Below are 22,141 nucleotides of genomic sequence, written 5' to 3'. Positions count from 1 at the left end.
AATTCTTCAGAAGAAAGGTACTATGTAAACATCACATAGTATTATTAGGAGTTGAGTCAGAAGCCTAAATTATTAAGCTTCCTGATGAGCACACTATAATCAGTGTTTTCATTAGTTCCTGAAAATATTCTATGCTTTTCAGACTAAATACAACTTTAAAAAGACAACCTTTTTTAATCCACTAACATTCTGTGCAAAACCCAATCTAACACATCCCTATTTCAATAGGTTCTTGATGCCTTCTATTGGAAAAATATAGGTCAGCTGTGTATTAGATAACTGCAACTGACTAATAGGTATTCACATGATTGATTGGATAAGAAATTTTAAAATTAAATCCATATAAAGAAAAATTAACAACAAAATAAATATTCTACATGTGAGAACAAATGAGAACTCATATACTTTTATTTAATAAGGACATAAAGCTAAGGAAAGAGCTCAGGATTGGGAATCATAGGGCCTAGACTTGAATGATAAGTCTGCTATTTAGTACCTGTGTGACCTTAGGTAAGTCATTTGCCCCTTCTGTGCTTCAGTTTTCTCATCTATAAAATGACGGGGTTGGGCAGATGACTTCTGAGGTCCCTTCCAGCTCTAAATAGTTGATCTTTTGACTATCATCTTAATACCTGGAGGAGAGAAATAGTTGCTATGATGATTGAATAAAATAATATATGTAACATTATATAGTTTCAGGGTTCAGTTGTGTCTGAGTCTTCATGAACCCATTTGGGATTTTCTTGGCAAAGACAGTGGAGTGGTTTGTCATTTTCTTCTCCAGCTCATTTTACAGATGAGGAACTGAGGCAAACAGGATTAAATGACTTGCCCATGGTCACACAGCTAATAGATGTCTGGGGAAAGATTTAAACTCAGGAAGATGAATCTTCGTAGGCCCAGAGCTCTATCCATTGTGCCACCTTGCTGCCCCAACATTATATAACTGTGAGCTATATTATTAAAGAGATCAGGAAAAAAACAAACTTATAAACCTTCAGCTACTAATAATGGTAAAAAGGAAAAATATTAATAAAATAACATTCAGATCACATAAAAACTTTATTTTAGAAATGGTTTCAGCTTCTACTCAAACTTTAACAAAGTGAAACACATAAACCCATCAACCAACAGTCAAAGCAAAAAAAAAAAAAAAAGAAAATTAGAATCTAGAAACTGGGAATTTAAAAATTCCTCAATTTACAGATGAGGCAGCTGAGGCCAAGCAATAAAAACTGCCCATGGATTCACAGTGGCGGGAACATTCTTTTTAGTTCTGGTGAAGATGAACAGAGAAATGATCAAAAAGCAGGCATAAGAATTAAATTAAGAAAATGATTAATCCCCAAACAGTGATCAGTTCCTGAATTCATGCATGTGCTCTTACCATAATTTCTACAACAATAAATTCTTCAATAGGTCAGTAACTAACAAAGTTCAAATTCTTTTACTAGACATTCAAAGTTCTCCAGAATCTGATCCCAACCTTTCTCCAACTTTATCTTTCGTTTTCTCTCCAATTCACCTCCCCACACAGTGCTTAGCATAGCATTGGCAACATAGCAGAGGTTTAATAAATCTTTATTGAGTTGAATTGAGCTGAATATCCCATACTCCTGACAAACTGAACTATTCACTATTTACCAGATACAACTTGCTCTCTCCTGCCTTTGTAGATCTGCCCCTACTACTCCACTTGCTGGAAACCCACCATTTTTATCTCCAACTATCCTTCAAATCTCCCCTTAAATACCGTAACCTCTATGAAGCTTTCCTCAATCACCCTAGCTGGAGGAATCAATATCCTTCTGCTTGGAACTCCTCTGGCTCAATGACTGTACACCTCTTAAGATCCTCACCACACTCTGCCTTGTCAACTATGGGTATGTATATGTTTTTCTCATTTATTATCCTCTTTGAGGGCATGATCCTTGAGACGGTGTACTCTTGAGAGTCTAGCAAATAGAGAGATAGTAGCAGCTAACACTGAAGGTTTGCAAAACACTTTGCATACGTTATTAGATCAATCCTTTGAGGTAGAGGCTACAGGGATTATTATCCTCATTTTACAGATGAGTAATCCAAGGTTCAGTTAAGCGACTTGCCCATGGTCCTACAGTTAGTAAGTGCTAAAAGTGAGTCCCCTTACTCCAGGGAGTCCATTATTCATTTCTACAACCCCATCCTGCCATTTTAATAGCCACATTAAGCAGACACAAAATAGTTGTTGAATGAATGATTTGTGTACACTCAGTTGGCTTGGAAGAGATTCTGAAACCTTTTGAAAAACTTCAGTGTAACGTCTGAGACAGTTGTGGCAGGGGCCAGGGCTAACATTGGCCTCTTAGGCTCCTCATGTTATAGCAGAAGTATCAATGTATACAAATAATCACATTTCATGGAATGTGACTTGACTTACTCATGCTATGGCCAAATCTAGGATGGAAATCTCTACAGTCATTTAATGGTTTTTTGATAAGAATAGTTGTAATTTATTATAGCATTTTCATTATAAAAGGCAGCATAATATAATAAATATGGACTGTTCTTAGAATCAGTAGTCTCTGGGGTTCAAGCTCTGGTTCTGATACTGTGTAACCTTAGTTTCCTCACCTCAAAAGGGAATGTTAGTACTTGTCTAAGCCCCCTCACAAGGTTGTTGAGGCAAGTACCTTGAAAACCCTGAAGCACTATGTAAATAAGAATTATTATTTCACATACATTATATTGGAGTTCTAGCCATATGACATTAGGCAAGCAAGGCCTTAGTTTCCTTATCTGTAAAAAGTGAGTAATAATATTTGTAATGTCTACCTGTGAAGATCATAATAAAATGTATGTCAAGCACTTTGCAAACATTAAAGTGCTATGTGAATGCAAGTTATTATGTCATTCACATTTTCTTTCCTTTCAAGTTTATTTTTATTTTTCAAGAAATAAGTATTTTTATTAATCTGTTCCTCCCATCACCCTACCTCTAAATTAAACAACTTAGAAGGGAAAACAAAGCCCTCAAAACATAGCTGTATAGTTTAGCAAAGCATATTTCTGCATTAACTGTATCCCAAAATCTACGTCTTTCTAAATTTTAAGCCTATCCCCTCTCTGTCAGGAGGTGAGTGGCATATTTCATCTTCATTCTTTTGGACTCATGGTTTACCTTTGGATGGATCAGATTCTGAAGTCTTTCAAAGTGTTTTTTCTCTATAATGTTATCACTGTATAAACCGTTCTCCTACTTCTACTCTCTTTGCTCTGCATCAGTTCACAGAGGTCCTCTAAAGCTCCCTCCAAAATTGTTCATTTCATCATATCTCATGGCACAATAATATTCTATTACACTCATATACCACAATTTCTTTATTCATTTCCCCAACAGAGACACCTCTTTATTCTCTCATTTTTGGCTAACATAAAAAGAACTGCTATAGATATTTTTGAAATATAGAGCTGTTTCCTCTTCCTTTTGCGGTATACGCCTAGTAGTGGTATAGCTGGGTCATAGGGTATGCAGAGTTTCTGAGCATAGTTCACATTGCTTTCCAGAATGTCTGGACCAATTTACAATTCTACACTGTGCATTAGTGTACTTATTTGCCCACCACCCCTCCAAATTTTGTCCTTTTCCTCTTTCGTCATCATTACTACCTCAATTACTTTCCAAGATGCAACAGAGTTGCTTATTCTTCATTTATCCGAAAAGGTAGGTGTATAGTCAATCATCTTTTCCACGCTATGAATTTGGAAAGATAGTCCCTCGCTTGTAGCCTCAGCTGTTTTTTACATGTATGGTACTGCCTCTTAGAGTCATAGTCTCCTAATTTTTTTTTTTTGGTGAGGCAATTGGGGGGTTAAGTGACTTGCCCACGGTCACACAGTTAGTAAGTATCAAGTATCTGGCCTGAGATTGGATTTGAACTCAGGTCCTCCTGATTCTAGGGCTGGTGCTCTATCCGCTGCGCCACCTAGCTGCCCCCCATAGTCTCCTATTTTTGCTGAAGACAAGTCACCTTATTTCTGAAAGCTCCAATTTTGTTTGTCTGTATGCTACTATTTTTTTCTCTGCAATTCACAATTCCTGAGTTTCAGTATATCAGTATTTCTTCTGACCAACCTCCTTATATAACTGTCCCATTTCACCTCACTCTTTTAGAATACACAAAATACACAAAAAAGAAAAATCTAAACAAAAGCATTTCTGCCAGGAATAGAACTGTCAGAATAACCACATACTATGACTTCATTTCTAATCAACATATCAAATCATTTAACTTCATGAAATAAAGCTGTTTGACTGCATACACTATATTGTCAGGAAAGTCAATTCTGTAATATGGCTTCAACCAGTTTTGTTACTCTGAAGAAATCAATTTGCATAAGTAATGGACAACATTTACAAGAAAACCCCATAGGAGAGCAGGATGCTTTGTTTCTAACTCCTCAGATTGCATATACTCCATCATCTTACAAATGGTAGCCTACAGAGCTGGGTACTATAAATGCTTACCTATGATACATAATATGCATAATGTGTGGGACATTTTTGGGGTATAGTTTGAAAGGAAACCTCAGTACAACCACATAACAAAAAACTGGTGATTTCATTGGTGTGATTTCAACTCCCCTGGCGCAAAGCACAACCTGTCTATAACTCAGAGGCTCTGAAAGTTGACTGAAGCTCAGAAAGACTACGTGACTTGCTCATTGTTTGTACAGTTAATAAGCATTCGAGGCCAGATTTCAACTCAGACTTTCCTGACTTCAAGTTCAGCTCTCTGTCCACTATTTGTTGTTGTTGCTGCTCAGTTGTTTCAGTTACATCTGATCCTTTGTGACCCCATTTAGGGTTTTCTTGGCAAAGATATTAGAATGGTTTGCTATTTTCTTCTTCAGCTCATTTTACAGATGAGGAAACTGAGGCAAACAGGATTAAATGACTTGCCCAGGTCACACAGCTAGTATGTGTCTGAGGCCAGATTTTAACTCATGAAGAAGAATCTAACTCCAGGCTCAGTGGATAGAGTACTGAGTTCAAATCCTGCTTACGACACTTCAGAGCTGTGTGATTCTGGGTAAGCAAGGACACAAAACATTTTGAGAAGTAATAAAATAAATTAGCTTGAAGTGATCAAGAAAGATGCTTTGGGAAAGTGGTAGCTATTGACATTCTTACAAAAAGGTGCTATGATGAAATTTTAAAATGAAATTACTCTTTCTGTCTACCCTAAAAAAGTATTTTACCTTTGAATTCATATTATTTTTTACTGTTTATGTATGTTTGACATTCTTTACCTTACCATTATATCTTTTACTACATCAGTACTGTCTATGTTGTTACCTGGTGAGCAACTAGATTGCAGGCCCATATATCCAAATTGCCTGTGTAACACCATGTAAAAATGGTTAAATTTAATAAATACTTTTGAAAATCGTGACAACTATTGTTATGAATCCCACTAAAAATTAAGACTGTTGTCGAGCTCTAAAAACTAAATGCCTGATCTTCAGTGGAGACCAATTAGGAAAATGGAGCCAATAATCACAACTTACAAGAAAGTACTTAGCTCATTTCTCAGTTCATAAAATTCTTTTACGTGGATACAAAAAATGTTGTGTCCATTTTACTGATGTGAGAAGCAGCACAGATAAAACAGATGCCCTGATCAAAGACATACAGGTAGTTAGAAGTAAGGATTAGAACTCTGGTCATCTGATACCTAATCCATTGCTCTTGCCAATAAATCATGCTGCTATCATAAATAACATAAAGAAGGGCAAGTTCGTAATGGAAAATCATTGCTCAAGAGAGTAGGAAAAGTTATTTTAAAAGTAACCTCATTTAGTTGTGAGCCAAAAGGAGTTTTTTCCCATCACTGGGCAATACCTCTAACAAACTAAAGACCTGCAAAGTACAAAATAAGATAGCTGCTCATTTCTGGACCAATATCAACTTGCTTCTACAGTTACTTGATACCAGGGTTATACTTTAGTTTACCCGGTCACGTGATAGTCATCCAATCAGTGATTTAATAGATGCTCTTATAGTCATCTTGTACACAGTCGCAGCAACTTCTAAGAGTCCTTACTTTAACCCTTGGTAGTGAAAGTCAACCTAGCCAAAAACATATGTACTACAATGAGACAGATAAACTAAAATGCAGATTTCAGAAGGATGAGGGGCATCATTCTTTCTCTTCCATCTTCCTGCCATACTGTCCCACCACTAATGCCCCAGTCATCCAACGTTGTTTCACCTACCACCTTACTAACAAGCCTTTTTTCAGAGCTAGTTCTGGGGCAGGGTGGGTCTGCAAGCCCTCAGTTCTTCCAAGGTGGCATGATACAAAGAGAGTCGGACTTCAGTGACTCTGGAGGAGAGAGTGAGGCTGACAACTTTGTGCAGTTCTGCCTCACTTTTAAATCCAATTCAAGCACAAGTGAAGACATCATCCTCATGATGTCATTGGTTCTTTTTGAGAAAGGATAAACAACAATAACTACCATGCCACAATGCTTGTATCCTCTTCTTTTCCTTTCTACTTTTTGATACAAGAACAGTACACAAATGAACAATACCACTGAAACCATCACTTCTGGAAAGGGCATATCAATTGATTGCCCTGTTGCAATCAGAATATCTGATGGATCCTCCCTTTATTTGTTGGCTTCCCCTTTTAAACTGTAAGCTCCTTGAGGGCAAAGATTGTTCTTTTGTATTTGTATCCCCAGTACTAGCACATAGGAAGCATTTAATTTTTATTCATTCACTTATTTTGCTAAAAAACTTCCTAACCAGTTATTCTCAGGTAGGTATTTCTTGACTATAAACTCTATACTTAGTTCATTCCCAACTTCTAGAATCTTAGAAGGAAGGCCCTACATAGATTATTTTAGTTTAAAATCTTTCCAGTGTGTTATACAATTGCTTAGAGAAGATATAGCTAAGATTTTGAAAACCTCATTTATACCACAGAAGCCAATATAGCAGGAAAGTTTAGTTTAATTCATGGAATAAGGGTCCACCTTTCAACTTGATTCAGAATTTTTTCATCATTGCAATCATAGTTCTGTAAGTTACAAATGTTTCCAGGCTATAACAATGTAATCTTTATGATACTGACTTTGGGGGCTAAAATCCCATCAGTTATTAATAATGACCTATGTAAACATATGCATATCTAATTAATGATTGGATATTGAGAGTAATGATTATTGATCAAGAACAAGAAAATTCTCTGATGTCTGAATTGAGAACTCAGAGGTGAGATCCAGCTCTATCTTTGTTTCATTAAGCAGCCCTAAATAAATGACTCTTTGCCTCAGTTTTCCTAAAGTTAAATTATTACACTGCCACTAACATCACTATTGGATAACATGAATACAAACTACAAAGTGCTGTGACCATTGAGGGACTGCTCTTCAAATGATCATAAAGAAATGAGGGTGAAAGAAGATGGGAGGAGGGAAAGAAGGAAGACTGACTTGAAGACTCTTCGCCTCTTAGTAGGGCGTCTCCCTGAAGAATGACAAGTATCTAGTCATCACCCTGGATGTTGCCATAGTGCTCTCTTCCCACACTTCCCACACGTCATCTTTAATTTCTCTATAGATTGAAGAGAGCCAGGGGAAAAGTCACAGACTAAAACAGACAAAAAAAAACAAATTAAGGAGTGCCTTTATGCTGTCACTCTGTCAGATCCTACAAATTGGAAGTGACCTGGTAAACTTCGATCACATGGGAATTATAGAGTCCTGGCACCTATGTGTCCCAAATAAGTAGACTATGTTTGCTCTGAAATCTGCAGAACTAGATGCAGGTGTGACCCAAGGCAAACACAGACCACATTCCATCCCCACCACCGAATATGAAATAAGGAAAGGTAAGTTTGTAGGTTAGTAGGGGGAAGAAATTAACAGGTATGTCAATACCTTGCTAAGAAAGACATCTTGAAGTAGGGCTTTTCCCTTCAATTAAAAAAAATTAAAACTAAAAAATCCTGAGGGTGAATTACATATATAAATTTAATAAAATTGAGAGTTCAGTACTTTGTGCTCAGAGACTTAAGTGTTTTGGTTGCACAGAAACTGTCTTTCTTGCTGCTGTTCCCCTTACTCTGGGAAAATTCAGCAAAAACATCCACTGGAATTACTAATGTTCCAGGCCACATTCAACTCTCCATGATTCAGTTTTTAGGTGACAAAAGTGGATGAAATGATGGATTAAGAAAACCACATTGGACAGAATTTCCTGGAAGGACTTGGGGAAAGGAAGGTAATACACTTTCAAAGAAGAATGCTCCATAGAGTACTGAGCTTGTCGCTTGAATGTAAAGAGGGGTAGTAGAGGTGATGAAAAGAAGAGAAACCAATTCAAGAGGTGGCCAACAAGTTGTACTTAAACCAAAACAGCTGTTGCTAATCAGTTTCACGAGGTACAAGTGTCATGACCAAAACGAAGCCTTTTTTTTTTCAGCCTGACAAATTTCATGGCTGTCCAATCAAAGACCTTAAAACATCTGGCCTTTACCCTAAGGCATATGCTATCAAGGCAAGCTATTGCTAGTTGGAAATTATAAAGTTCTAGCCTCTCAGCCAGCAATAATATGTAGACTCCAAGTCCTCTACAGTAGGAAAGATCTTTCGGCTTAGACCTGCACAGAATTCACCCTTCCAAATGAAAATTGAGAATAGTTTTGTCAGAGAAAACTACACAAACACATACAGAATATTTTGTTTAAAAAAAAAAACACAACTCTGCGAAGTAGCTTTGTACCATATCAATGAATGAATAAATAGACATTGTCCACAAATTTTTAACCAAGAAAAGTCCCTGCTCTCTCCAAATCTGATCCTCCAGTTGCAAAAATTATTCAGCTTCCACAGGAAAATTCTATTGTTGGGATGCTTAATCTGAACCATCATCTTTTCTCTAGTTTCTAAAACATGGTTTTTTCCACTCTACTTTTTTTCCTTTAAACGGCATTTATAAAAAACCAGTCATCTCAATTGAGTAGTTTCCATACTTCAAGCTTGAGCTCCAATTAGGGCACTGGGATAGGAAAGTTTGAATCTAGTTGTAATTCTGCAAAATCTAGTCAAATCTGTTCTCTACAATCTAAAAGTCTCCCATGTGCTAATTTTCCCTCGATCATCTGCCAAACACTCAAGTTTTCAAAGTTACTTCCTCCTGGTATTCTTCCTAAGTCACAAACTGTATTTAGGCCAGGGAGCATATACATTATCTGTAGTTCTACAATTTAACCTCCTGCCTTCATTTTATTGCAAATGCAAGTAGATGTTTGACTCACCTCTCTTCCCTCCCTCTCATTCACACTGGGAAATTTAAAGTTGTGAAACAAACCAAACCTGCCCCTGCTTAATGCAACCAAACATGGCAACACCTTATTTTAATGGAACACTTGATTGATGCTTCACTAGAATGGAATTCCTGTAAATGCAAGCAATAGGCTCAAGCCAAACAAATTAAAAATTGCTCTCACAGTGAATTCCAAATATTGTGCTTAGACACAACAAACTTATTAAAATTATAAACCTGCATCACACAAGCACACACACAAGTCTTAAGTTCAAATTACCAGAATGGTCCCACCCCTCTTTAGAAAATGAACTTTGCAAGCCACAATAATCCCTCACCGGGAACTCCATATGCTTTTGCTGAGACAAGGAGACAAAGGGGAAAAGATACCAATACTCCATCCAAACACCAGGATCCCTCCCGTTAAAGCTCCCTGGTACTCTAGTCTGGCTCCAAAACTTTACTTTAATCCCCTCTCTTTTGTAACATGAGCTTTTCCGGGACACACAAAACATTTGGCTCTGATGGACAGCTTTTTAGAGTACCTGGGAGTTCCTTCTTATAGTCAGTAGATTACGATTAAAAGTAAAAACACAAGGTGTTTTTCTTTGACAAATTTTTCCCTGGGGAACAGGATGCTAGGATCTCATTCTGTTGACTCCCACTTTCCCCTTCCCTAGAAACTATTCTATACAGGTATTTACAGAAGGAAAAAAAAATTAAAAGGAACTGAACCATGGAAAAAAAAAATGTTTGTTGAAATTGGTCATGTCACCTGAGAGATAAAATCATACCATCTAGAAAGTGTTGCGGTTCCATCTGTCTGTGAGTAATATGATCATTGAGTATTTTCTCCTGAAGTTTTGATGGATACCTGGGAACGAGTAACCAGGTTCCCATCAGAAGAGTGAAGTAGAACTAACCAAATCTCAATGTTGTTTTAAAGTCTTAGAAATCTCAGCACAGAAAAAGAAATTAGATTTAAGGCTAAGATGTCCAGCCTTCCTGGAATCCTCTTTTGGATGCATGCTTAGGTAGCCATTAAATGCCCTTCAAATGCTCAGCTTTTTCCTTGTCAACATTAGAAAAGACCCAAATCCAATAACGAATCTAGTGATTTAACTTAAAAAAAAAAAGCCAACCATAGGTTTTTGCCACCTCTGGGTCTATTACACCCTGAAAAGTTTTGCTCTGCTTGAAGATTGCTAAAAGACACAAACAACTACATTTCCAAGATGCTTTTTGTCTTTGAACTCTGATTTCCTGTGAGCCCATTTAGTTGTTTTGTTTTTCAATATAGCAAAATAGGACTCCTTTCTTGTCAAGTATTTCCTTGGGTTATCTGACTATATTGAATAAATTGCTTAATACTTGAATTATTTTATCACTAGATACCACTGCTTTCATTTTCTTTTTTGTGTGTGTGTGAGGCAATCGGGATTAAGTGACTTGCCCAGGGTCACACAGCTAGTAAGTGTTAAGTGTCTGAGGCTGGATTTGAACTCAGGTCCTCCTGACTCCAAGGCCAGAGCTCTATTCACTGCACCACCTAGCTGCCCCTTTTCATTTTCCAACTCAACAGTTTTTACCGCTTCTGGATTCACACAGCTAATAAGCAACATAAAAGGTTTGCCTAGTAGAAGTTATATACTCCTGTCTGAGTTTGTGGACCTATCAAGAATCCAACTAGTAAAGCATCATATGATTTGTTTACTTCCACAAACTATTTCCCATTTCTAAAGCTATCATCCCAAGGATAGGACAGCAAACACAAAGGCATTAAGAAGGTTGACCCCCTTTCTGTTAGTACTGACAAACTAGCTTGAGTTTTAAGTTTCTTAGATCTTAAGGTTCTGAGGCCTTATTTTATATGCCTATAAGACTCCAGAATTAGTCACCTGGTTTGGGAAATATTGTAGACTGACTGAAGCTAGTAATATCTACATTTTAAATAGATTGCATCTGAGATATTCAATTCTAAGTCAATTTTTGGAACTATTTTTTCCCATAGAAACAATGATATTTATGGCAGTTAGCTTCTCAGACTAGCCCACAAGGCCCTGTATAATCCAAAATGTAGCTAAATTATAGCGGTGGTTGTACTGAGTTCTGGATCCTGGAAATGGGGTCAGAAAGTGCAGAAGGAGAAGGAAGAAGAGAGTTTCCTTCTCTTTTTCTGGATATAGGGCAGATTCAAGAAAAAAAAAACCTCAAATTTGTTTTTGGCACTCTCAAAGCTTCCTTTGTACACATGTCACTCCCCAAACTCTTAGCTTTCCACACTGCTCGAAGTCTCCACTGTAGAACTCCATCCAGGCCTGCCCATCCCCCAAAATTTTATGTGCTTTATAATTACATATATCACCTCCCTACCAATTAAAATTCCCATTCTCTCAGAGTAGATAATCTCAGAATAATTCATTCATTTTAGGAAGTAGAAGTGTTACAGAAGAACATGGGTTCAAGAACTAGTTTCAACAGTTACTAGCTTAAATGACAAAGGAAAAGTCATTTAAAAGCTTCAAGACTCAGTTTCCTTATCTCTAAACAAACCAAGGCTGATGGTATTCAACAATAATAGGAGCTGATATTTATACAGTGCTTTAAGGTTTACAATGCACTCTACACATATAATCATGTAACATTCACAATGACATGAAATCAGTATTACAGGTATTCTCATCCCTATTTTGACCTACTTGCTTTTGTTGTAAAGAAAGACATTTATAAAGCCTAAAGTGCTTTAAAAAAACTTACATTTACTAATATTACCAAAAAGTAATATCTGAACTAATGCAAATCCTAGAGATATTTAAGCTTTTAAAAAGAGGATATTTACAAACTCAAATGAATTTCAAGTCAGTATAATTTGAGACAATGCAAGAAAGTTAGATAAAGAGATTCAGTCCATGTAGGGGAAGACGATTTTGAGGAGGAGGGTGACACCAGGTAAATAGATCTGTCTTGCCTAGGAGTTTGCCTCTAGGTTCAGTTCATCAAAGCTCTTCCTGCTGTTTCCAGGTTCTTTCTTTAACTTTGGAAGGGCACTAATGCTCTAAAAACTTCTAGTTGTTTTTTTTCACATTGTTTCCCAAGGAAGAGGTAGTTGAAAATGAGAGCAGGGACATTTTATATACATGTAAGACTGGATTTTAAGTCAGGAACCACATTCATTGATGACTCCCTCCCCACCCTCCACATGAAGATTCACATTAGCCAGGGGAAATGGGATTTGATCTCATCTGACCCTGAAATACAACCATTTCCAGAGTGGGAGGCAGAAATTAAAATGTGGCTTAATGAGTTAGCATTTGGCCAAGAGCCTAATTTTACTCATCCTCTTAGTGCCAAACCCCCAAAACAACAAAGCAACAGCTATGAGAGCTTTAGATCTCTGGAGAAAATTGCTAGTCTACTTACCTCCAGCAGCAGGATAAGTCTCTTACATCCTCTAAGGTAAAGGAGCTGGGATGGGGCCAATGAACACAGCCAAGGTGTGTTCTAGACTTCTAGGTGATATACTGGAAGTCTCTTAACTACCAGTTATCTATCCTGACACTACTGAAATTGTGAACCACCTAGTTTTCACAAAATGAATATGATAAGGTTGTTTAAAGAAATCTGAACAAGAAGGATAAGGAACTTAATGCATGGAGGGGGTACTTGGGGGAAAAATTACTACAGGATCAAGCATGTAGAATTTGTGGTCTCCACCTGCCTAGGGGCATTAATTACTTCAAGAATAAAAAGAGAAATCAACTTGGCTGAAGAAAGCTAAAAGTCTAGATGCTTAATTTCAACACATTTAAGGCTGATATATGAGATCTGTTTCAAAAGGTGGCAGCCTAATTAGATGATGGCACAATACGCAGAAGACATAAGAACCAAATCAGCTTTAGGGGTCTGGAAAGAGAAATGAACTTCATTTACCCACAACATTTTCTGATGCTATTAGAGTCACGCAGACCACTCCATTCCCCACCCCCCCACCTCATACAATGTTCTTCTCTAACACTAATATGCTATAGACCTTCAAAATGAAACTCATGATAATCATTCTTTCTTTCTGCTATCTTGGCTTTCATTTCTTCCGCCCTCAAGAGTGACACACCAAACAACCACTCTGTCCACAGATCTAGGCACTTTGACAAGTGCTCATCCGTCCTGAGAAAATCTCACTGAAAGCAGCTAGTTGGTCGGTGTGGCACTTTGTTCTAGAAGCACATGAGGACATTCAGAGGACCAGTGAACAAAGGGGGAATCCATCTAAGGTCACAGATAAGTCAATGGCAGTCAGGGAACGGAAGTCGGGACTCAATGTCCTCCTACCCAGAATCTTTGGGAAGAGTTCCTTAATTAGCCCTAATGGTGAGAAGAAAATATGCCTACAATTTACTTTGGGAACAGAAGCTTCCTGAGGCATAGGTCAATTTTTTTGTTATCAGCAATGCTGAGGCCAGAAAACTCAGTGCCATTAAATATTATTTAACTGTTAAAATAAGAGAAAGAATAATTATACAAAGTGAAACTTTCCTTTTCTTCCTAACATCCTTACTACACCTATCTCATGGTCCTTGCTAAATTACAAAGATAAACAAGATAAGCAGTCATGAGTCACAGAAAACAATACAGCTCCTCATGAATAAAAGAGTAAATTTTAAAGTATCAAACAGGGGCAAATAAGGAGGGATAAAAGTCACCATTTCTTGCTTTCCTTTACTACCTTTCCTAAATAATCTACTTACAAACAATATGAAACATTCAGTGGCTTTCTATTTTCCTTTGGGTAAAATACAAACTCCTTTTTTTGGCATATGGAGACCTTAAGAGTCTGGCCCCAACCCATCTTTGCAGATTGATCTCAAGTTACTCTTCCTTCCACCATACACCCCCAACGTTCCAGCCAAAACGGCCTTCTTGCCAGTCCCCACAAATCGCATTCCATCTCCTGTCTCTGGGCCTCTGCAAGGTTGTCCCATCCCACAAAACAAGGATCAACTGCCACTTTCTACAAAAGGCCTTTGATGATTAATCAGCAGTTGTTAACATTACTCTTTTACCTTCACTTTCATTCTGTATCTATTTTGTCATGGTGCTGTTCCCCCAGTGAAACTTAAGCCTCTTTAAGGCAAGGACTATTGGACTATTTCATTTGTGTCTCTGTTTCCTCTGACATTAGGCTAGTGCTTGCACATAGCTGGCGTGGGAGAAATTCTTGTTGATTTGAATATTCACATTCCCTGTTGGATTGGAGTGGGCACACTTATCAAAATGAGACTAACATGAAAGCACTAAACTTTTGACGAAATATCTGCTGATATCACACACACATACACTACTAAGAGAGCCAGAAAATGAAGTGTGACTTATACCAGTGTCACAAAGCCCCATAAGATGGGTGGGCTGCCCAGTATTCCAGAACCTGCAGCCTCAGAGCCATACTTGTGCCTTGGAGAAACCTGTGGCAAAAGGCAAAGGAGCAGCTCTGACAGGCCCCTCTTAATATAAATTTAGTCATGTTGCCCCAACAGAAGAACTTCTCAGAGATTAGTTATGCTTCTGCTGGCCAAACCACAAGCTCTATAGAGCAGGAACTCTGGCTTGTCCACCTCTCTGTGCCTCTCTTTGTACTTGGCCTTTCACGTTCTGAGTATTCAGTTATCCAGTCTCTGCCGCTCCTATTCACATGCCACTGAAGAGAGCCGGAGGGAGCTACAGCACTGAGCTGAGTGGGTCCACTACAAATGTATGTTATCTAACTTCAATCAGGCCCTCCTTAGAGCAAAACAATCCTTTTACTCCTCCCTCATTTCCTATTCCACTCCCCACACTAGGGATGTTCCAAGTCTTCTCTCCTAAAACCTTCCACATCTCTTCTCCTCACCCTCTTTCAAACTGAGGGACTTGCTTTGTACTTTAATGACAAAATAGAGGCCACTTGCCATGACATGAACTCCCTCTTTTCTTCATCTCAAAACCCCATGTCATACCCCAATATCTCCTCTTGTACTCTAAATTCTGATAATGAAGTGGCTTCACCAATGCTAATTGCTCTAAATGCACTCTCTCCTCCCTGTCTCCTTCAGCAGATTGCCCCGAAATCATGACTTCTCTCTTTTTAATCTTCATTCTCTTTCCAGAGCCTACTTTTTCACCTACTGTTTCCTTTCATGCTGCCTAGCAACATGCCCAAATCTCCCCGCTCCTTTAAAAAAAAAAACCCTGCCGTCCCTTCAAACTATCATTACATACCTTTCTTCCCTTTCTCAGGCAAACTCCTAAAAAAAAGCTGTCTACAGTCATTGCCTCCACTTTCTTGCCTCTCACTCCTCAACCCTTTGCTGGGTGACTTATCACTTAGTTGAAACTGCTCTCTGCAAAGTAATTAAGGATTTCTTAACTGCCAAATTTAATGGCCTTTCCTCAGTCTTTTTCCTTCTTGACCTCTCTGCAACTGACCACTCACCTCTGGGACAATCTCTCTCATCTGGGTCTTCATATAATACCCCCTAATTTTGAGTCTACCTCAAACTAGCTCTGTCCTGGGTCTTCTCTTCTCTCTCCCTGTAATCTCTGACTTAATCTTGTCAGTTTACATGAGTTTAATTATCATCTATATACAGATGACTCCCAAATTTATATATCCAACCTCAACATCTCTCCTGAGTACTTGTCCCACATTACAAACTACTTATTAGACGTTTCGAACAGGAAGTCCCACAGGCAACTAAAATTCAATATGTCCAGAACAGAACTCATTACCTTTCCTCCTAAATCGACACCTTTTCTGTACTTCTCTATTTCTATCAAGGGCACCATAATCCTTCTAGTTTCCCAGGCTTCCAACCTCAGGGTTATCCTTGATTCCTCACTCTCTGTCATCTAACAGAGCCAATCAGCTGCAAAATCCTGCCATTTTTACATCTACCACATCTTTCAGATACATCCCCTTTCTCAATGCTCACACAGAAAGCACCCTTATCAGGCCCTCATCACTTCTCACCTGCTCTGCTGCAAAGATCTCCGTGCCTAAAGCCTATTGCCTCTGTAATCCATTTGCCAAAATGATTTTCCTAAAATTCAGGAATGACCATGTCACTCCCTCAATGACTCTCTATTGATTTTTGGATAAAAAAGAAACTCCTCTTTTGGCTTTTAAAGATCTTCACAACCTGGTGCCAACCTGCCTTTCCATCCTCATTATGCATCACTCTCTTTCCCAGACCTGCCCTTCTTGTTGTTCCTTCCACAGAGCATTCCACCTTCCATCTCCCTCTGCATTGGCCATCCCCCATTCCTGGAATGCATTCCTTCCTTTCCTTGCTTCTGCCTCCTAGAAACTTTCTTTAAGATTCAACTCAAGTACTACCTTCTACATGAAGCCTCCCTTGATCTTTCTGCTAACAGGGTCCACTTTCCTTCCCCAAACTAGCTCATATTAATTTTGTCATTATTCTACAGGTACCAGACATGTAGTCTCCCTCAATGAAAATGGATGTTCTTTGACAGCATGGATTGTCATTTCTGTCTCTGTATCACCATCACCCAGCAAAATGCCTGGCCTAGAATAGGTACTTTATATGTGCTTATGGATTGATTTGATTCAGATATTTCTTAAATGAATTGTTCCCAAACAATGAATACAGTCTTTGTTATTAAAAATCATACATTCTTAACCTTACAAAAATCAAATCTCTGAACATGAAATACTTTTTGGCTGTGAACATGCCATATAAACTCTTCAATTCCTAAGCTAAATGAACTGAAGGGGTAAAAGTCAATATTTCAATGATTTAGGGGGGGGGTGTATTATTAAAAGGAAAAGATTTTAGTGAGTTGTGGGGGACAAATGCCTTGAAAAAGTAAACCTACATTTTCTTTTGGTAAATTTTTTTATTTTCAATTTAACTACAAAATGAGAAAAGAAAAAAAATTGCCATGTACACCACAGACCACAAGAGAGGATTCAATATAAAACAATAAATTTCCATTTCGAGAAAACCTATATAATAAATATGACACATTGTTTTCAAAGCTGCCCAGCTTTTCTTCACTTCTGTTTTCTTTTGTTCTCTGCTCTGCACTTATTACTTTATTTTTTCCTCCCCCCACACTAAAGGTTACAATTAAGTGTGGATATATATTATATATGTGCATATATATAGATATCTATAAACATACACATATGTAAACATATTTACTCATACACATATACCTAAGACTATACTATGCTTATTTCCTCTCATCATCTGTTTCTCTGAAGGTGGATAGCATCTTCCTTCATAAGTCCAAGTCTTTCCATGTTTTTCTAAATCAACCAGCTCATCATTTCCTACACCACAGCAATATTCAAACTTAGTCACATTCTATTTGAGAGATTGTCTACAAAAGCTTTTTTCCACAATTTTCTATATTCCTTATGTTTTTGGCTATACAGGTTTTATTTATACAATGATATTTTAATTTAAAATTGTCAGAATTATCCTTTTTACACTTCAATAATGCTCTTGCCTTATAATATAGTTTAAAGTCTGATATTGCTGAATCTACTTCTGGCCTACACTTTTTCCCTTTCTTTTAAAGTTCCTGACCTTATGTTCTTCCAAATAAACGTTGTTGTTATTTTTTGACTCAATAAAATGATTTTTTAGTAATTTAATTGTGATAACATTGAATAAATAGATTAGTTAGGTAAAATTGTAATTTTTTAAATTATATTTGCTTTACCTACCCATGAAGAATAAATATTATTTCAATTATTTAGATCTGAGTTTATTTGTACGTTTATGTTCATATAGTTCCTGTGTTGAACCTACATTTTCTTAAAAGACATCAGAACTCAGCTTAAGTGTTAGCCAAATGACCACCCACATCAGTGGTAATCATTCAAATACCTTGTAAAAGAACAAGAAAGAAAAATTACTTAGAGCAGGATGAGGGGTTGAACTTGTAGAGAAAATGCAATGAAACAAAATAGTGATCTGTTGTACGTAAAGCCTTTCTCTAAGAAACTTTAGAGTCTTAGGGAAATTATTAATCCTCACAATATCCCTGTCAGTGAAGGAGTTGGCAGGTATTACTAATGCCACTTTATAGATTGAGAGATGGAGTCAGAGGGAAGTTGAGTCACAATCAAGGTGAAATGATGAGTTACTGGTTGAGGATTAAAATTCACAAGCTTCTGACTCTGATTCCAATGATTCCTTAAAACACTACACGGGCATAGGTATGTCAAGATAAATTATCTTTGCTGGAGAAGAGGAAGAAATATCTTTGCTTCGTTTCTTAAAATGTTGGCATGAGCTTTGGGAAAGTTAAAATAGACAAGAGAATCGTTTTGGTTCTTTGGGAAGGAAGGATAAAACCCGATGGTGTAATACTTCTTTTCCTCCCTTCCCCATCCCATCTCATTTTCATCAAATTTCATGACTCACAGTAACAGCCTACCTACCTTCTCATCAAACATGATTCAATCTATTGCTTAGTACAAAAATGAAACGCCAAAGAAAATGTCAGCTGTCAGGGCGCTCTGCTCCTCCCCTTTGTCCTCACAAAACAAAAAGAACAGGAAGCCTTTGGGGCTTTGCTACATACCTTTGCTTCATCGTTAATGTCCCAAGTGAAAGAAATGGCATTATAGGCAATCTCTTCAATGTTACTGATGGTATTGAAGCTTTCTTTATAGTCAGCTATAAGGGAACAGTGAAAAAGATTAAGAGAAATTTGGGAATTCTAATTCAAGTTGGGTAGTATGAAACTTCTGTCAAGATAAGATACAGTTTTTTTGCCTCCCTAAGGAATTTGATGTTAACACATTCTAGGGTTGAAGAGAATGCATTAAAGATGAAAAAAAAGAATCCTAGCCTTTAAGGGCCCATAGAAATCACCGTCCTAGTCCAACAGTCTGTCATTTTACAGAGGACAAAAGTGATACCTGGAGGGGTAAAACAATTTGCCAAAAATCATAAGGAGAGTGGCACAATAAGACTTTGATCCCATATCCCCTTCACTTCTAATCTAGGGCTCTAGAGAAAATAGAGGGGAGAAAATACTGCTGAAAGTAATATCCATGCTATACCCCAAAGGACCATACAAGATATAACTCTTTACAAAGCTACTTCAGAAACGCCTTCAGAATGAATTTTCTTGTAAGTTTGCTGTTAAGAACCAGATGATTAATCTCTAAATTCAGTCCCAGACGTCAAGGGCTGACAATGCAATTCAGCTTGCAACTAAGGAAGGCTAGAATTAAGCCATATTCCTGCTTTGCTTATAAACAATGGTAAATCAATAGCGTTTTCTCCTTTTCTTCCTCCTCTCCAAATGATAGCAATTTGCTTTGGAATAAACAACATCAAAAAAAAAATCCTTGAATGGTGTGGGGAGTGAGACCCCTTTGTGCTTACTGTATAGCTGAAGTCCCCACCTTTAAATGGAACACTGTAGTCATTATGGAGGAAGTGAAAGCGGGGACAAAGACAATTCTGAGAGGCCAAGGACAATGTTTGGAAAAGGCCAGTGACTGGTGAAAAAATAAAATGGTTTTGTCAGGAAGCTGATCACTGCCAAAAAAAGATTGGATTTAGAAAAAATGGGTGCTTGCAATGGCTTATGAGCTGCTTACCTATATCAATGCATCTTTGTTTGGCTGTGTGTTGCCTGGAGTGCCAGTATTTCCAATGCCTTAGCTGATCTTCCCGAGTTTTGTCTTCAGCAAACACCACCATAATCACACTCTGAGAGAAGACAAAAGGTTAAAGAAGTTGAGAAAACAAGAGGGTGAATCTTTTTGAGAAGGTTTACTTGACATTAGACTTTGCATTTGAGGCCTGAGGCTAAAGTTTGGGGCTTGCAGCAAGTTGTGTTTTAGAAAGAGAACACAGAATCTTTGTCCCTCACTTCCTGGAGAAAAAACTGACCAGACACTCACCCGGACTTTGCTGATGGGATGGTGAATTCCTTCACTGCTGCTCACTTCTTTCAAGGTGACAGGGTAAAACTGACCCTTGTTCAGATACGTCATGGTGCTGTCTCCTGGCTTCTGTCGGAGGGATTTGGAGGCTTCTAGAGTATATTCAAAGTTGTTCCTATGTGACAAAAAAGGCATTGAAGACTAAGGTCTTCTGGAAAGCTACCAGCAGGTTTTAGTTTAATTTGGAGAAGTTCCAGTGAATCCACTGATATACTAAATTGCTAAGAAAAATGCAATTGGCTCTACCATCTTAAGAAAGACTCCTTTCTAACAACATTTCCATGAGGAAATAACTTTTCACACAGAAATATCTAACAATAAAAAAACCCCTCAATCCACTTGAGAAATAACATGGAGGAACAAGATCCCTGGATCTGGAGTCAGAAACTTTGGTTTAAGTCACCCACTCTGCCATTTACTATCTGTGTGACTATTGGGCCACATCATTAGTCTCTTTAAAACTTAGTTTTCTCAGCTGTTAAATGGGGATAATATCTACTTCACGAATTATTGTAAGGGATAACATATGTAAAGAACTTGTAAACTTTACTATTTAGATGTCAACCATTATTATAATACTATATAGCATTCTAAATGGTCTCCTGAAATTTCACGGAAGCAAAAATCATGCACATATTAACGAAGGAAGAGAAACATATAAGGCAGATATGCTTCTCATTTCAATATATAACCAGAGGGGCAGAGAAATCCTGTCTTCTAAAAACTTGTTTGTTCTTCAATATTCACTACAGTATTTTAAATAGCTAGCTTCTCAATGCAAGCAACAATTCCAGTTAGGTAAATAGTAAAGACTGTTGCCTTCATTTTATACCTTGCAAATGCTCTGGAAGAGGGTAGGTTAATTTAAAAAATGGATTTCTTTTGTACTTATTTTGCAACAATCCACTTTATTCTGAAATTGTCAAAGAAACAAAGAATTTTATAGCTAGAAGGAAACTTAGCTATAACCCACCTCCTCTCTTTCCATTTCTTCTCCTAGACTCCATGACAGCTAACATTTGTGGAGCACTTTAATGCTTACCAAGTGTTTTATGTATATTACCTCATAGATTACATTACATTAGCTCCCCCCTAAAAAAAATCATAGGGAAGAGAGAGCTAAGATAGGTTTCAACTCAATTATTTAAAGAATTCTTACTTGAAAAACAGTTCAAGCAAAAGGCTTCTGAAAAGATCACAACTAGTGCCAAAATCAGTTGTTGCTATGGAAATCCTAGGAAATAAATAATTAGACTGCTATCCATCCTTCCTAAATAGCTTATTGGCATAATAAAATGAGGAAAAAGTCTTCATCAAACCATGAAGAACAGGTAGAAAAGGACTCACAAGTTGCAAAGAAAAAAAATTACATAAATCATTATTACCCTGAGACACTGTCAAATACATAGTCCTCTGAATTCATGCCAGGCATCCTCAGACTGAGATCCGAAGGAAAGAAAACCTGAAATACAAACAATATAATAAGGCACAATTACTTCACTGGTCACGGGCCTGCAAAAACTCAACATCTGGTACGGCATCAAGAGGATGTGTCTTAAGAATAACCCCATATCCTCCCAATATCCATTTTCATAAACAAGCCGTGTAAATTCAGACTGATTCTGGGCACTCCCACAAAGTATTTGTGATTCATTATTCCCCTTGTCCACTTTCTCCACACATGCAAAATTCTGATTTCAGTTTTAGACTTCACAATCAGAAGCTCAATTTGCCTATTCCTTTAGCAGTCAAATATTCCAGAGCGCCAAGTTCAAAATACAGTGTGAAGTACACATTCTGACTAGATAAATTTGGAGTTTTTCTCAAGAGTTGTTGCTGTTCAGTTTCTAATC

General features: G+C 37.6%; 1 protein-coding gene across 1 annotated transcript in view; it reads right to left on the bottom strand.

Annotated features, from left to right (window-relative positions):
- The window catches only part of GRHL1 (grainyhead like transcription factor 1), an 80,068-nt gene that overhangs the window by 44,918 nt on the left and 13,009 nt on the right, over nucleotides 1-22,141 (bottom strand). The window contains 4 exon segments of the mRNA XM_078149767.1: nucleotides 18,911-19,005; nucleotides 19,941-20,052; nucleotides 20,247-20,403; nucleotides 21,674-21,750. Coding sequence (XP_078005893.1) covers nucleotides 18,911-19,005; nucleotides 19,941-20,052; nucleotides 20,247-20,403; nucleotides 21,674-21,750 — 441 coding nt within the window.

Source organism: Phascolarctos cinereus, unplaced genomic scaffold (genome assembly GCF_003287225.1).
Source record: "Phascolarctos cinereus isolate Bilbo 61053 unplaced genomic scaffold, phaCin_HiC Scaffold_2;HRSCAF=192, whole genome shotgun sequence".
Lineage (NCBI taxonomy): Eukaryota > Metazoa > Chordata > Mammalia > Diprotodontia > Phascolarctidae > Phascolarctos > Phascolarctos cinereus.
Note: the sequence above shows the minus strand (reverse complement) of the source record. Positions and strands in the feature narration are given on the sequence as shown.